A 15686-nucleotide genomic window follows, 5' to 3' on the forward strand; every position below is an offset into this window, starting at 1 on the left:
TAGACAATGACCGATGGGGCCTGACCAGTTGGAGGGTTGGGCTAGGGCGTGGATAAAGAGCCAGGTCTGGCTGGACGGTATCCGAAGTTAGGAAGAGATGGGCCCCACCCTGGCTCTTCTGAGACTCAGCAGAACCCCCTCACCCCAAACAAAAACAAAAACCCTGCAGAAACCTTTAGCACGCTGAGGAGTTTCCTCTTTATTCACACTACAGTAAAAGGTCTAAATTAATTTATATAAGGAACCTTTCTTTCTACAGTCTGTATCACGAATGTCACTCATTGCCAACTGCTCAAGGGGCAGGTGGCAGTTGAAGGGATTCTTGTGATACTACATTTCCCTACTGCCTGGTGGGGTGTGGGTAGGGGGCTGGTCCTGATGTGAGAATGGCAGGCGTTGAAGCCCACCTTGAGGTTCACTGTGCTCTGAAGACTTGAAACTTCTAGCCTTCTACATACTTTGCTGAGGTCAGTGGCTCTAGATAAATCTTCCCACTGCCTGACGTATTCGCCTGGCCACAGCCACACCCCACTGGAGGTATGGGGTCCTCTCTCAGGGGTCTTGCGAGGGCAGGACAGCTTCCACCTGGAAAAGAAATCATCCGCAGGAGTTACAGGCAAGTGGCCAACTAAGCAGAGAGGCAACTGCAAATAGAATTTCATTAAAAAAAAATATATATATATATATATGTATAGTAAAAGAAAGAGTCCTTCCTTACTTGGAACAGAAAAATCCGGATATTTTGGTAGCAGCCCATTATGCTGTAAAACTTTTGGAGGAGGAGCAAGTGGAGGTTGTGTGGCGCTAACTCCATAGATTCTAAAGAAAGAACGAAAGCCACAGAGTTACTCCTTTGTATTCATAATAACCAGAAGAAGAACTATAATCTATGCAGTCCTATGCAAGCATGTTATGTTTATTTCTAATCCTTACAACTATGCTAGAGGCAAGGACTATCATCCCCATTTTACAGAAGAGAACATTGAGGCCATGGAAGCCAACCTACGCAGTGCCCTAGTGTTCCCTGCCACCTCCCTCCCCAGCACCCTTGGGCCCTGGGCTGCTTTCCCAGCCCTGTTGCTCTGGCTGCTTCTTTTTATTCCCGGCCCCTCCCTGCAGCCCAGCAAAGACCACAGGCATTGCTGCTGGGGGATGCTGGGGTGAGGATGGGGAGCAGAGGGTGGCTGCCTACCGGAAAGGCCCGGCAGTTACCAAGAAGCACCTTCTATAAGGCAAATCAGACACAGAAATAGTCCTAGCCCTGGACTGAGGCATCTGGTAAACACCAGGTTCTGCTCTTCCCCTGTTCCTGTTACCTGTGCTTATGCTCTGAGCCAGACTTACTCCTCATATGGTTTTAGGCGCGCTCCCTTGGTCCGCTCCGTTATGTCCAGGAAGTCCTTGTAGCAGTTTCTGGCCATGACGGTGTACCGCGTGGCACAGCCAAGTTCAGTGACCCTGGCTCTGGGCAGGTAGCCCCCCCAGCCAGGGATCGGGGGCTCCTCGAGGGGTTTCTTTACATATTTGCATTCTGTAGAAAGACACCGTGTTTCTTGAGGGCTTTGGGAAGCCACCCAGCAGGCAGCATTCCCAAGTTAGCTGGCATCTCAACAGTGAGCCCATGGTGAACCCCCACCTGCAGATGTATTAAAAGCAACTACCATTGGTTCATTGATTCTGTGTGTCGAACACCTTGGTAGGGACTTTACATATATCATCTCATTGAATTCTCTCACAAACCATAAGAAGTTGGTAGCATTATTATCCCATTTTTTGGACGAGGAGACTGAGAGCTTAGAAAGGTTAAGACTTGGCCAAAGTCACACAGCCTGAAAGTGGTAGAGCCAGGATTCAAACTGGGGTCTCTGGTTCCCAAGTCCTTGCTCCTAAACAGATCCTGCTTCTTTCTCAGATTAATGAAAAAGCTTCAGAGGTCGCTCTGCGACCATTTACATAAGGTTAGGAGGAGACACCTCCTCAGCACCAGGAACCTGACTTTGGGTCATGATTCTAGCTCGGCTAGTTGTGTGACCTTGGACAAGTCACTTCCCCTTTCTTCGACTCAGTTTTACATTTGCGAGACAAAAGATTACTGGCCCATCTGCCTCCTCCAGTTGCTCTAAGGATCAAACTAGGCCATTGAATCTCAGAAAATCAGAGCTGGAAGGCACCTAGGATGCATCTAGTCCATCCTTCCCTGCCCTGGATGAAGAAACTGGAGCCCAGAGAGAGAAAGCAACCTGCCTTAGGTCACACAGCAAATAGTTGCACAGTAGGCTAAATCCCAAACTGTTGGGCCAATGTTATTTCTAATGGTTTGGAATTTTTTTAAGCACAGCAAACATTTATCATGTGTTCTTGAAAACTACCATTCCAAAAAAAATCACAAAAACAACAGCAGAAATGAACATTGCTTTTCCTATGGGTTGTTAGAGCTTAAAAATCATCTAGGTCAAATCACTGTTTTATGAATGGTAGTTAGCATAGCTACTTGCTTTGTGATTATTAACATTACATAATCATACTATTATTTGTTGTTGTTATTGTTATGGGGATTGTTATTCAGTGCCAGGCCCCCAACCCAGGAGCTGGGTTCAAACCCAGGTCTGCCATCAGAGCACAAGCACCGACCTCAGACAAGTGACCTTTCCTCTTGGAGCCTTATTTCTCCCATCTGTAAAATGGGAATAACAGTGCTGATCTCATAGGGTGTTGTGGGTGGTTAATGAAATAACGCTGCCTGGCACAGAGAAAGCAACTGAGAAATGGGACCTGCTGATACGGAGGCTGATGTCAGAAAGTCTGTGTACTTGCCCAGGGGCTCCTGCTTCCTAGACCAGCACCTCTTCTCTGACCAAGACCTTGCTTATGCCTTCTCCTCCGGGAAATGTTTCTTTCTCACTTTAAGAAACTGGGCCTTTGACACTCCACACTGATTCCTGGGGATTTGGAACTGTGCTGGATTTAGTGCTCTCTGTGGAGTCTCTGGGTGGTACGAACAGTTAACATGCTCACTGCTAACTAAAAGGTCGGCGGCTCAAGTCCACCCAAAGGCACCTAGGAAGAAAGGCCTGGTGATCTACTTCTGAAAAATCAGCCAATGAAAACCCTATGGAGCACAGTTCTATTCGGACTCACATGGGGCCACCATGAGTCAGAGTCAACTCGACAGCAACTGGTTTTACTGGTGGCAGCTCAGAGGGCCGGCTAGGATCTGCACTTGGGCCCGGGGGAAGGGGCTGGTTGCAGGCTGCGGTACCTAGACTCATGGGGTGGTATTGCTGGTAGTACTGGTGCAGCGCCCGAAGGACCGTCTCCTGGGAGCAGATGGGTTTCAGTTTCGGGGCAGCGGCCACGGAGCAGTGAAGTTCCTCCAGCTGGTCTTTGTATCTCCGCGTCTTCTCCTGGAAGGCTTTCAAACACTGGAACATGTTGTCCTCGCTGGGGGTGCCCTGGCAGCTGAGGAATGGCACGAAGCCTGCAAGAGCCGGCAGAATCACAGCCCTTCCTTAGCAAGGCCTTCAGCAAGGAACTCAAGCCCATCTCAACACCCCAGATGCCGGCCCACCACTTGGCGTTTCTTCCTTGCCCAACAACGCTGCACTTTTCCAAAGGCCATTACTACAAACAATGCTGTTGTTTCCACTGGGGCTGGGCCTCCCAAGGCCACCAGAAACGACCTTAGGGGTGGAGAGGAAAGGCCCATTTCAACAAAGGCAACGACAGTAATATTCTTTGATAGCAAAGCCCCGATGTCAGCAGAAACAGCAAATGGGAAAAGGGTTTAATGGGCCCAAATGATAGTCTGAGGAGTAATTGAAATTATTCATCTTTTTAGAGAGAAGGCTTATTTTCCTTGACACTTCCCAAAGCAATTTTGGATCTTTCTTGTCGGACCATCAGGAAATTGCAGACTTATTAAAAGCAGAGAGACCTATTACACAAAAAGGTAAATTCATTATCTGCGAGACCCACCCCTAAAACAATTTTTCACCATTTCCCACAAAATAACATATAATCATTACAATTAGTATGGGTAGAACACAACTATTTATTTAAACTGGACGCTGAATCCTAAGTCGTATAATACTGTCACAATAAAATCATTTTTTAAAAGAACATGAGGAAAAACTGGTTACGAATTTTGGTTTTAAACTTCAAAAATAATAATAAATATCTCTCAGTACTGAATAATAATAAATATCTTTTATTTTTGTCTTTGTCTTGGGTAAAGAAACCTGGCTTCCCAGCTAAATACAGCAACCCCCAGCCCTTGCAGTCTGCAATAGCCACCTCTGGGAGAATCTAATTGCTGGACTGATCTCGATGGTGCTGGTAATCCTCCACTCACCATCCAGTCTCCTCTACCTTTGGTCAATTAAAAGATCGCTAATGTCATGAGGGAGCCCTGGTGGCGCAGCGGTTAAGCATTCAGCTGCTAACAAAAAGGTCAGCAGTTCGAATCCACCAGCCACTCATTGGAAACCCTATGGGGCAGTTCTACTCTGTCCTATAGGGTGACTCTGAGTTGGAATTGACTCAACGGCAATGAGCAATGTCATGAGGGAGTCTCCGGGTGGTGCAATGGTTATAGCACGCTGGGCTGCTAACCAAAAGGTTGGAAGTTTGAGTCCACCCAGCGGTGCCTTGGGAGAAAGGCCTGGCAATTTACTTCCAAAAAATCAGCTATTGAAAACCCTATGGAGCACAGCTCTAGACTGACACACATGGGGTTGCCCTGAGTCAGAATCGACTCAATGACAACTGGTTTTTGATTCATGTCATAGGGGGGCAGACAGTAGAAACCCAGGAGCCCTTCCACAATGCTTTCTCCACCACCAGGGCCTACTTTGCCTGTAGATCTAATTCTGTATATGCGCACACATACAGGAATACACATTACCTGACTGAGTCTTGCTAAGGGCCAGAGCATTTTCCAGGTTGTATAGGCTGGCTCCTTTAATCCTCACAATCATCTTATGAGGAATCTAGCATCACTCCATATAGTGGATTGAACTATGTCTGTCCAAAAGATATGTCCAAGTCCTAACCCCTGGTGCTATATGACTTTATTTCCAAATGTGACCTTACTTGGAAATAGGCTCTTTGCATATGTAATCAAGTTAAGGATCTTGAGATGAGATCATCCTGGATTTAGGGTGGGCCCCAAATCCAACGGCTGGTGGAGAACGGAGAAGGATACTTGAGGCACACAGTCAGAGACACAGGGGAGAAGGCATGTGAACACCCAGGTGAAGAGAGAGACGGAGACTGGAGTGATGCAGCCACACATCAAGGATTGCCAGCTGCCACCAGAAGCTAGGAGACAGCCATGGGCGGATTCTACCTCCGAGCCTCCAGAAGGAACCAGTCCTTGATTTCAGACTTCTGGCTTCCAGAACTGTGAGAGAATAAACTTCTGTTTATATATTTAAGCCACCCAGTTTGTGGTAATCTGTTATGGAAGCCCTAGGAAATTAATATACCCCATTTTATTTTTTTTTTTTTAAAAAAAAAAGAGGCAAGACAGAGAGAAATAAGTCACTTACCTACAGTCACACAGGTAGTGGCCAAGCAGAGACCAGAGGCCCAGCTGGTCAGAATCCAAAGCCTGTGCTCCTAGCCAGCCAGTAGGATCAGGGTGAGGCTGGGCAACCTCAAGATATCCCCATGCACCACTCTGCTGAGAACAGCACTATACGAGAGCTGAGGGTCCATGGGGATCACTGGACTTGTCACCCACAGGGATGTAAGTTCTGAGTAACCCAGAAGCATGAGGAGGAGGAGTCTTTAGGTAGGGTGACCAGCTGTCCTGGTTTTCCAAGAACTGAGGGGTTCCCAGAGCAAAGGACTTTCAGTCCTGGCCAAACCAGGACAGTTGGTCACCTCCCTTTAGGGGAGACAGGAAGGAAGGGGACCATAAGAATTGCCCTCGTGCAAGACTTGAGAAAGCCCAACTTGGGAAGAAGGATTGGGCCTCAGCTTACTGTGTCTATTCTGATGGCAACTTGTCCAAATTCATTCAGCAGGCATTAATTAAGTGCCTCCTGTATACCAGGCTGTGCCCTGGGAGCTCCCATCTAAGTTAAATCCCTCCATTCATCAGAACCCAGCTGTCGTAGTTATCCAGTGCTGCTATAACAGAAATACCACAAGTGGATGGTTTAACAAAGAGAAATTTATTCTCTCATAGTCCAGGAGGCTAGAAATCTGAATTCAGGGTGCCAGCTCCAGGGGAAGGCTTTCTCTTTCTGTTGGCTTTGGGGGAAGGTCCTTGTCATCAATCTTCCCATGATCTAGGAGCTTCTCAGTGCAGGGACCCCAGGTCCAAAGGATGTGCTATTCTCCTGGCTCTTGTTTCTTGGTGATAGGAAGTCCCCCTGTCTCTCTGCTTACTTCTCTCTTTCATATCTCAAAACAGATTAAGATACAGTGTAATCTTGTAGATTGAGTCCTGCCTCATTAATATCATAGAGGTAGGATTTACAACACATAGGAACATCACATCAGATTACAAAATGGTGGACATTCGCACAATACTGGAAATTGTAGCTTAGCCAAGTTGACAGATATTTTGGGGGGACACAATTCAATCCATGACACCAGCTATCAGCCATCTCCAGCCATGAAGTGATCTCAACGTGTGTCTTAAAAGCTAGAGCACTGCGCAGTTGGCTGGACAGATGTGGACAGCAGGCCAAGGCGGGGATAGTGGCCAGGACCACAGTTCTCTTACCCGGCACATCTGCAGGTCATGTTACCACTTACCACTGTAGCCTGGTGTGATCGGCAAGTTTCTCATGAAGGTCTTAGAAGACTCCATGATTTTGTTTTCTGTTAATGAAGTGAAGGGAGAACGAAAATGTCTCATCAAATGTCCCTGCCTCAAGTACCTACTGCACACGTGGGAGAGCCCTGGGGGCTCAGGGCAGTGTGGGGAGAAGAGTTATCTTGTCAGGGGATTGGGACTGAGGGGCAGTACCACAGGCTTACACCAAGCTGGCTGATATGGCTGGCTTCAGTTATAAAACCAATGACCTGATGCCAAGGGCCCTTGCTTTTGCCATTAATTTAGATAACAGGTGTGCAGATCATCACCTACCTGCTGTCTCTCCTGCCCTAGAGACCACCTCCTATCCATCCATTCATCCAGCCATCCATGCAACAATCGGGGACTGCGCACACACTATGGCCATGAACCACTGACAGAGGTTGGGAATATAAAGATGAGCAAGATCCAGGAGCCTCCATGGAGAGGAGAGACCATGCCTTTCTTTATCCAGGTGGAATCAGGCTGCAAGGTTCTCAAGGGGTGGAGGAAGGGGTAGATTCCTACCCCACCCCACCCTGCCCCGGAGACATCTGGCAATCTAGAGACATTTTTGATTTTACAACTGGGAGAAGGGTGCTGCTGGCATGTAATGAGTGGGTAGAGGCCAGGAATGCGGCTAAACGACCTACAAAGCACAGGACAGTCCCCACCCCCATCCCACCAAAGACTTATCCAACCCAAACTGTCAACCGTGCCGAGGTTAAGAAACCCTGGGTTATGGTACATTCTGGTTGAAGGGATGAGGAAGTCCCAAAAGGCCAGCATGAAGCCCAAGGTGAGTGAACAGGGGGTGGTGGTGGGCCCATTCTAGTACGTTTATGTGATGCTGCCTCCCAGGTGAGACCCCTTCCCGCCTCAGGGACCGCCCATCGTCCCCCCAATTTGTGCCGGGCCTGCATCTGGCAGCTGTTGGTGCTGCCGTGTCTGTTTCTGCCAAGCCAGTTCATCTCTCACGTGATGCTTGGTGATCAGAGTGGCCTCAGGGGTGAAGGGGCGGGCGACAGTCCCGGTTTGGTCGGCGGTGATGGGAATCTTTAAAACAGTTCAGCCCACCCGGCTGAGAGCCTGGCAGACAGGGGGCACTGGTCCTAGAGTCAGACCCAAAACCAAACTCATTGCCACCGAGTTGATTCCGACTCACAGTGACCCCACAGGACGGAGCAGAACCGGCCTACAGGGTTTCCAGGGCTGTTTTCTCTACCGGAAGCAGGCTGCCACACCTTCCCCTCAGGGAGTGGCTGGCGGGTTCGAACCGACCTAGCAGCTGAGTGCTTAACCACTGTGCCACCAGGGCTCCTTAGAATCAGACAAGCCTGACTTATTCACAAGTACTTACCGACCACCTGCTTACCGAGATGTTCTATGTGCGTCAACTCTTCTAATCCTCTCAACAGTCTTATGACGTGTGTGGGCCACTGCTGAAGGGGAAACCCCATTTCCTTGTTTAATCTTCACAGCTGCCCTAAAGGCTAGTTCCTATTCCAGGCCCCATTTTACAGATGAGTAAAATAAGGCACAGATAGGCTAAGCAACTCCTCTGAGAATTCACAAATCTAAGGGAGTCTGAAAGAAGCCCTGGTGGTGCAGTGGTTAAGCGCTCGGAGCTAACGGAAAGGTCAGCAATGCAAAACCCACCAGCCTGGCCGCACTCCACGGCAGAAAGACGCGGCGGTGTGCTTCCCTAAAGATTACAGCCTTGGAAACACAGTTCTACCCTGTCCTATAGGGTCGCTCGGAGTCAGAATCCACTGGAGAGCAACGGGGTAAGGGAGTCTGAAGGGATCATCCCTAAACTCTGAAGGACAGGATTCTGTTTTCCAAAAGTGTGACGCTGGGGTGGGGGCGGTGCCTGGCGCTGGGTGGATGCGGACCACACTCCAGAGGGCTGCCTGGAGGAGGCGGGCAGGGATGAGCTGGGAGAAGAGGTGCTCCCAGGTCGGGAGCCGGTGATGGGTCAGAGGACGCGAACACCGACACCTCCAACAGCTCCTACACCGCCCCCACTCCCTGACACCGCCGCCGCCTGTGGCTCACCTGGGCCGGACGGATCGTGGCCCCGGGGTCTCCCGCCCGTCGCCCTGGCCCCCCGCGACGCCCGCCCGGCCTCCGGGCCTTTGTGCGCTCACCTCCGGGGGCGGGGCGCGGCGGAACCCCGGGGCCTCCTGGAGCCGCACGCCTCCTTCCACAGCCTAGCGCGCCCAGAATGCGGGGCGCCTTCCCCGCTCCCGGCCTGTCCCATGTGGAATCTGGGATTTGCCCTACAAATATTTAGCTCCAGAGCCGTTCTTCTACGGGCGCGGGGTGGGTGGGTGGGGTGTGCTTCTCGGTTTCGGTATTGGGGAGGGGGAACGCGGAGGGAATGAAGGTCAAAGCCACCATTTTAAGTGATGTAGAAACCGGCCTGGGCTTGGGCCTGGGCCCGGTTTGGAAGGAGGTGGAGGGAACAGGCCTCCCTAGGACGGACGTCAGGCTGTGTGAGGGGCCAGGGAGAGGAGGTAGCCGGGGAGGGACAGAGCTGCCTTGTGTCCCTGGGGGCTTCCAAATACAGGCGCTTCCCTGGGCTTATCAACCACCCCCCTTTCTGTCTCCTAATAGGAAAAACTGGATTTCCAGGGTGTAAAAGGGCCTGAGGGAGGCAGAAAAACCACAATGCACCCAAATGGAGGAAGGGATGCCAGGGGAAATTGAGTCATACAGTCCACTCCTTTCTAACCACCAGAGGCCCATCATTTTATGGGGACGGGGAGGGCCTGGATGAGTCGGAATTGACTCATTTGCAGTGGGTTTTGGTTTTGGGGTGGACGGTTTGGAGTCCCTGGGTGGCGCAAACGTGAACTACTCAGCTACTGACACACTTGACTCATGAGCGCTTTGAATTCACCCAGCCATTGAAAACCCTGGAAGGCGCAGTTCTACTCTGAAACACATGGGGTCGCCATGAGTCTGAATCTCCCCCCACACCCCCACCAGGAGGAGGGCCTGAGTTTCAGCACACTGGATTGAAACCCACCAAGCTGTCCACAGTATGAACCAGACTGTTGTTGTTAGGTGCCATCAAGTCGATTTTCAAGAGCAGAAGGGCCCCATAGGATTTTCTAGGCTGTAACCTTTACAGGAGCAGATTGGCAGGTCTTTCTCCAGCTGAGCGGCTGTGTCAGTTTGAACCGCCAACCTTGATTAGCAGCCAAGCGCTTAACCTCTGCACCACCAGGGCTCCTTCTGAACGGTATAGAGGGACAGAATGGTTCTTGGAGATAGCTAGTCCTACCTGCTCCCTTTACAGAGGAGGAAACTGGCCAGGGGCTAGATGAGCGCCAGGGGGCGCTACTTCCCAACAGTGTCTGCTTGCTGTCCCTCCCAGCCTTCCGTACCTCGACTCTCCGGGGAGTTGAACTTCATGCCAGTCATTCAGGAAGAAGCCATTTAGAACCCTCTCAGAGCCATCCAGAAGCTTCTAGAGCCACCTCTGGAGGGTGAGGCAGATAGAGTCTGGAATAAATCCAAGTGGTGCAGTGGTTAAACGCTCGCCTGCTAACCAAAAGGTCAGCAGTTTCAATCCAGCAGCCGCTCCTTGGAAGGCCTATGGGGCAGTTCTGCTCTCTCCTATAGGGTCGCTATGAGTCGGCATGGGCTCGACTGCAATGGGTTTAAGCCACAGTCAGTTTGGCGTGCCGGCTAGGATTGCAGAAGCCCCAGGCCTTCTGTGTTATGACTTTGCTTCCGGTGCAGTGGAGTTAGCAGTGGCCACCCCAACTTACCTGCCTCCTTTCCAGCTAGACCAGCTTCTAACTTGGGGGGAAGAGGCGCTCCAAGGACATTAATGGAGCCTTGGTTCCCATGTAAAAAAGGGGCTGGTCTTGTTGGAATAACTTAATAATCAATCTCCACCCGAGCTGGGTTGAGTGGAGGCTGTCTCTAATTCCATTAAGAAATCCACAGTACACACACACACACAAAATCTGGGCCACATGAGATCCAGAGTTTTGCTTTATTAGACGTCGTGAAGACAGAGTTTGCAGATAACAGTCCTGTCCAGTTGTGAACTGCTGCAAAGTTCTGTGAAGTTTGAATTTATCTTGAAGTGAACAAGACCCAATGGCTGATATTTTTAGAATATACTTCCATATTCCAAGCAAATGACAGGTGTGATGCTATGGCCAACAATGTTTATATACTAGTCATTCACTTAAGTCATTTCCCGGCATAAATATGCAGCTTAATCACAGCTATTATATCTCTGTAATGTAAAATTCGATCTTCAACTAATATTGCATTTTGACTCCTGTTTATATTGGTGCATGCGATTCTTTGCTACCGTGGCAATTCACCAGACCTGGACTCTAAAAGCTAAACTTGATCTAAATAACATTCTTAGGGTAGGGCAGGCTCTGTAATCTGAACTCATTTTAGCCATCACTCTGCAAAAACACTTGTATGTTCCTTCCTCTTTCCTATCAGTGTAACTTGTCTGTCAGTCAGCATTTATTAGTGCCTGATGCGCACAGAGAGGGCAGTTACAAAGGAAATCCTCGAAGCTCTCCTTCCAAGAGACGCGAACATCAGATAATATGCCAGGAACAATTGAGTAATCCATCAAGACAACAGACCTTCTAGAAACTAAGATGAGAAAGTGGGTCCAAGTGTACTTACCCAGTGCTCTTATTCTAGAATATTTCAGTGGGTGGGGTGGGGGATGGACTTGGGGGCTTCTTTTCAGGAGTTTTGACTACTGGGGTTGTATCTCTTCGGCCAGAAGAAAGTCCAATAAAATTACCACCTGCTTGATCATGTATTTGCCAATTCTGCAGAGTTCAACCAGCTCATTTAAGTAAGAGAAATAGATAAGGATAGATTCTCAATGCAAGGTGGGGAAGGCCTTCCATTAGCCCAAGAAAGTAGGGCTTGTCTATATTACACACTGAATCCAGTAGAAAAGCTAGATTGATGCACCCTTAAGTCCTTCTTTGGGACTGGCATACTGAAAGCATCACACACGGTGGACCACACTTTGCCCTCAGAGTGAGTACTTTGCTGCCCAAGGAGAGGTTGACTCCCTTGCAGGAATGCAAAGAGTTTTCGGAGGTTTTTCTGCACAGTCACATTGCTGACGGCACCAGAATGCTCCGCTCTCAGAGGCTGGACAGGAGAATCAATACATTATTATAACCCTTAAATACACACTGTGAACCTTTCAGAAGGATGTTCATGTAGAAGGGTCTGATGAAGCTGTTGATCCAGGTGGCCGTTTGTTCAAAGAGTTGTCGGACCCTAGGCACCTCTATTAGTCTTGCACACATAATCCGTAGCTTGGTATGGGTACAAATCGACGATTAGTGAGCACAATGAAGAAATGGAATCGAGGAAAACAAAGGGCAGCAATGTCATCAACAAAATCAAAGAGCATTTTTCTTTTTTTTATATACAAGAAAAGCACATTGTAGTAATGAAGATTCTGTACAGTCTTCTAATGTTGTATGTACATAAAACTATATTACTCAGAACTAAATTGAAAAGTCCTATTTGTAGAGTATGGCTGGCAACACCAAAGAAAGACCCAGAACATTTAGCTTTTGAAGCAGAGCAGGCAGCAAGAAAGAGAACACTAGCAAACCCATCTTTGTGCCTGACTGTGAAATCCCGCTACCAAGTTATGTGACTAGCCTTCTCGAGTTCTGTCGTTTCTTCGTGTTTCCCATCCTAGCAGGGAATTCTGCAGCAGGCGATGTGAATAAGACATATTAAAATGAAATGGGAAATGCTACTTAAAAATCTGCATACCAACTATGACCACGGGTTTGTGAATCCAACTTGCATTCTCAGTTCGCTCATTCTCCATTCATTATGACGCCAGTGATTTAAAATCAGAATGAATTCCAGCAGGTGGAAAAGACGGCTTTGAACAGATCAGATGGACTTCTATGAGTCAGATCCTTGATTCTTTTTCCTCAGTTGGCTCCCGGATGTTGGAGAAGACTGGCTTTGTACCCTGGTGAAGGATGGAACACAGACCCACCGGTTGACTGATTCTTTATTCAGTCCCGATCCTGATCCTAGGATTCCTTTCTTCCAATCATTCTCCTCTGCTGGTGGGGGACGGGGTTGGGGGGGCAAAGTAGGGCACATGCCCTGGGCGCTGCTTGCGGCGGGGCACCAATGAGTAGTTTCTATTGGCCATCAGAGCTTCCATCACCAGCTGAGAGATCATTCAGCAATTTAACACTAATTGCCCTGAGCGCTATTTTCCGTAGGTAGGCCCCTGCTCCCCAGGCCCTTCCTGTAATGGTTAAAAGCGCCAGCACCCAAGCCAGACAGGGAGCAAGCCTCATTCACCAAGAGGGCAAGGTGTGGGGTCACCACTCTTCAGGTGCAAACCCTCTCCCCATGGGAACCTAATGGGAAGACGGGAAGACTGGAAGACTGGGCGTGCAGGCTGTAATCTATGCCTCAGTTTTCGACCATAACTAAATGTAGTGATTCCTAGTTTTCAGGTGAACCACAGTCAGCTGTGGTGTGTACTAAAAAATGCAGATTCGGGGTCCCCCCTCCAAGATTCTGCTTCAGTTAGTCACATGGTTGGCATCCAGGAATCTGTTTTTAACAAGTACCCAGGGAACTCTGATGCAATTCTGACCTGCTTTAGGAAAAGAAAAAAAAAAAAGCTGGCTTAATTCATCAAGTATAGATCTACAATTTCTTTTTGGACAGACTGTAAAAACTGGAGATTTGAATGAAACATAGAAACACCCTCACGTTTCACCAGCGTATCCCTTTCAAAATGTGGGAACTATTGGCCGCAACTCTTCGGGGAGTGAGGGTGAGCAGGAGGAGGGAGTTAGTTTAAGAAATGTATGCCTTCAAAGCAAGGGACCATTCCAGACTCTTGGGCTTGGTGATGTGAATTTGGCAAATTGCAATTCCATCTTCTCACCTAGAATTCCTACCAAGATTAACTAGAATTAATTATGGATTCAGCAATAAGGATCTGCATTCAGGGAATTATATCACAGCATAGGTATAATTTGGGGAATGTCAGCAGCTCTTAATAATATCTACTTCCATTGAAGCTAAAAAGTTGAGGGTACCAGCTCTCCTACTCACAAGAACCCTAGTGGATTAGCCAAGGCCACGGTCTACGGTTCTTCCTCTCTGAACCTATTTGGAATTTAAATGATATGAGAAACCAAAATAGTGCCCAGTGTAGGCAGCCTTCTCCCACCAGCTAAAAACACTCCAACTTCTCGATGAATCACCACTTTTAATCACATGATGATGGAAAGAAATGAAGTGCAGGTGGGTGGCCTCAGATATGGGCTGCCATCTAAAAACTTGTAAAAAGAAAAGTCTCAGAGAGAGAAAGAACCTCCTCTTGGCTCAAAGATCTCATTCAAATCCAGCAAGAGAGCAGTAGGGCTTCCTGAATTCTCCTGCACCGAGATCTGTTCAAAGCAGGCTCCACCACAGCTGCAGAAACATACTGATTCCGTCGTTGGTGGCAGTCTCCCCACGCGTGGCCCTGTGAAAATGAGCGGCTCTCCCAGGGCCCAGGAGCTCCCTACTCCCAAACCTCTATCTCAGTGTGACTCTTTTTCCCACTCCAGTGTGCCTTCAAAAATTCCTAGTTACTTCTTGCCCTGGTTGTTCTCATCTTGGCTGCTGAATTCAGGTGGGTCATGTCAAGGGTCAAGGTCAGGGAAAGAACAGTCAGGACTGAGGTCTGCAGGCGCCGGTGAGCTGAGTTCAGGTGAGCAAGAGGCAGGCAGGGCCAGTTAGTAATTTAGGAAGTCAATCCCAACTTTGACACTCTTGGAGGTGGCTATATCAATGGCCGTGGCCTTGATCTCGGTGTCCCCAAACTGCATGAGGGTCTGAATCTCCCTCCTGGCGGGCACGGCTGTGCCACTGGTGCCACTGAGATCCAGGCGGAGCGTGCCGCACTTCTTCACCCCAGGGTCGGTGATAAAGCTGACGTTATCCAGCTCAGAGCTGTAGATGTTGATGACAATGACCAGCTGGGACGGCTTGGCCGGGGTATAGCTCCGCTTGACCAGCTCGCCCAGGGCCACGGACTGGTCGGCGGAGATGAACTTGTCAAAGACATCCGTGCACCAGCGGGTGCCGTCCTTCACCAGCAGCTTGTCGGGCGGGTGCTTGCCCTCCACATAGCGGTTCAGCACGCCCACCCCGTAGGTGAGCGGGGACCGGCGCACCTTGATGACAGCCGGGTCCAGGCCGAAGAGGACGGCGCCCTTGAGGATGGTGAGACCCACATCCTGGGGGATGATGATCCGGCACTTGTCGCCAAAGGCAGTCTGTACCGCCTGCTGCAGGAGGGGCGCCTCCGCAAAGCCGCCCACCAGGAAGAGGAACTTGACGGTGGACACCTCGGGCTTCTGAAACAGGTCCCCTGAGAGGGAAGAGGAAGGGAGAACGTCTTGTCAGCAAGGGCCAGCAGGCAGGAAGAGCAGACGGCCTGAGCCTGTGGGGAATCGACAGAACCACTTGGGCCGAGCGGAGGACAGGCTTAGTCTGAGCTCTGGAACAGAATCTCTGTAGAGCTGATCTTTCAGAGAAAGGGGTTGACTTCCGGTTTCCGGCTGGCCGGCATGTAAAGAGCTTGGAAGTCATCGCTCCCATCCCCAGAACAAGAAGAGCTGAGAAACTAAAAATCAACGATTTCTCTCAGAGGCAGCGGAGAATTAGGGGCACAGGGAAACCTGCCACCATGAAAACTGGATCAGGCAGGCTGACAGACTCACCACTTAGCAGAAGCAGCAGGGCCCCGAAGCCAGAGGGATACTTAAAGGGTAAATGACTAATTGGAGTCCCTCAGTTGTGCAAACGGTTAACACCCCAG

The 15686-nt window shown here is 49.4% G+C and overlaps 2 protein-coding genes across 2 annotated transcripts in view; both read right to left on the minus strand.

The window, feature by feature from the left end:
- Window positions 1–442: 442 nt before the first annotated feature.
- SPMIP5 (sperm microtubule inner protein 5) lies at window positions 443–6823 on the minus strand. Its single transcript, XM_004374874.1, has 5 exons — window positions 6769–6823; window positions 3260–3478; window positions 1345–1531; window positions 719–819; window positions 443–585 (listed from the first exon to the last, which is right to left on the minus strand). The coding sequence occupies exons 1-5, from the start codon at window positions 6821–6823 to the stop codon at window positions 443–445; spliced, it is 705 nt and encodes a 234-aa protein (XP_004374931.1).
- A 6455-nt stretch (window positions 6824–13278) lies between these two features.
- Window positions 13279–15686, minus strand: part of HSPA12A (heat shock protein family A (Hsp70) member 12A) — a 34611-nt gene continuing 32203 nt past the window's right edge. Inside the window, exon 11 of the mRNA XM_004374875.2 lies at window positions 13279–15236. Coding sequence (XP_004374932.1) covers window positions 14599–15236 — 638 coding nt within the window. The 3' untranslated portion in view covers window positions 13279–14598. The remainder of the gene's footprint in view (window positions 15237–15686) is intronic.

The sequence above is a fragment of the Trichechus manatus genome, unplaced genomic scaffold (genome assembly GCF_000243295.1).
Source record: "Trichechus manatus latirostris isolate Lorelei unplaced genomic scaffold, TriManLat1.0 scaffold00031, whole genome shotgun sequence".
Taxonomy (NCBI): Eukaryota; Metazoa; Chordata; class Mammalia; order Sirenia; family Trichechidae; genus Trichechus; species Trichechus manatus.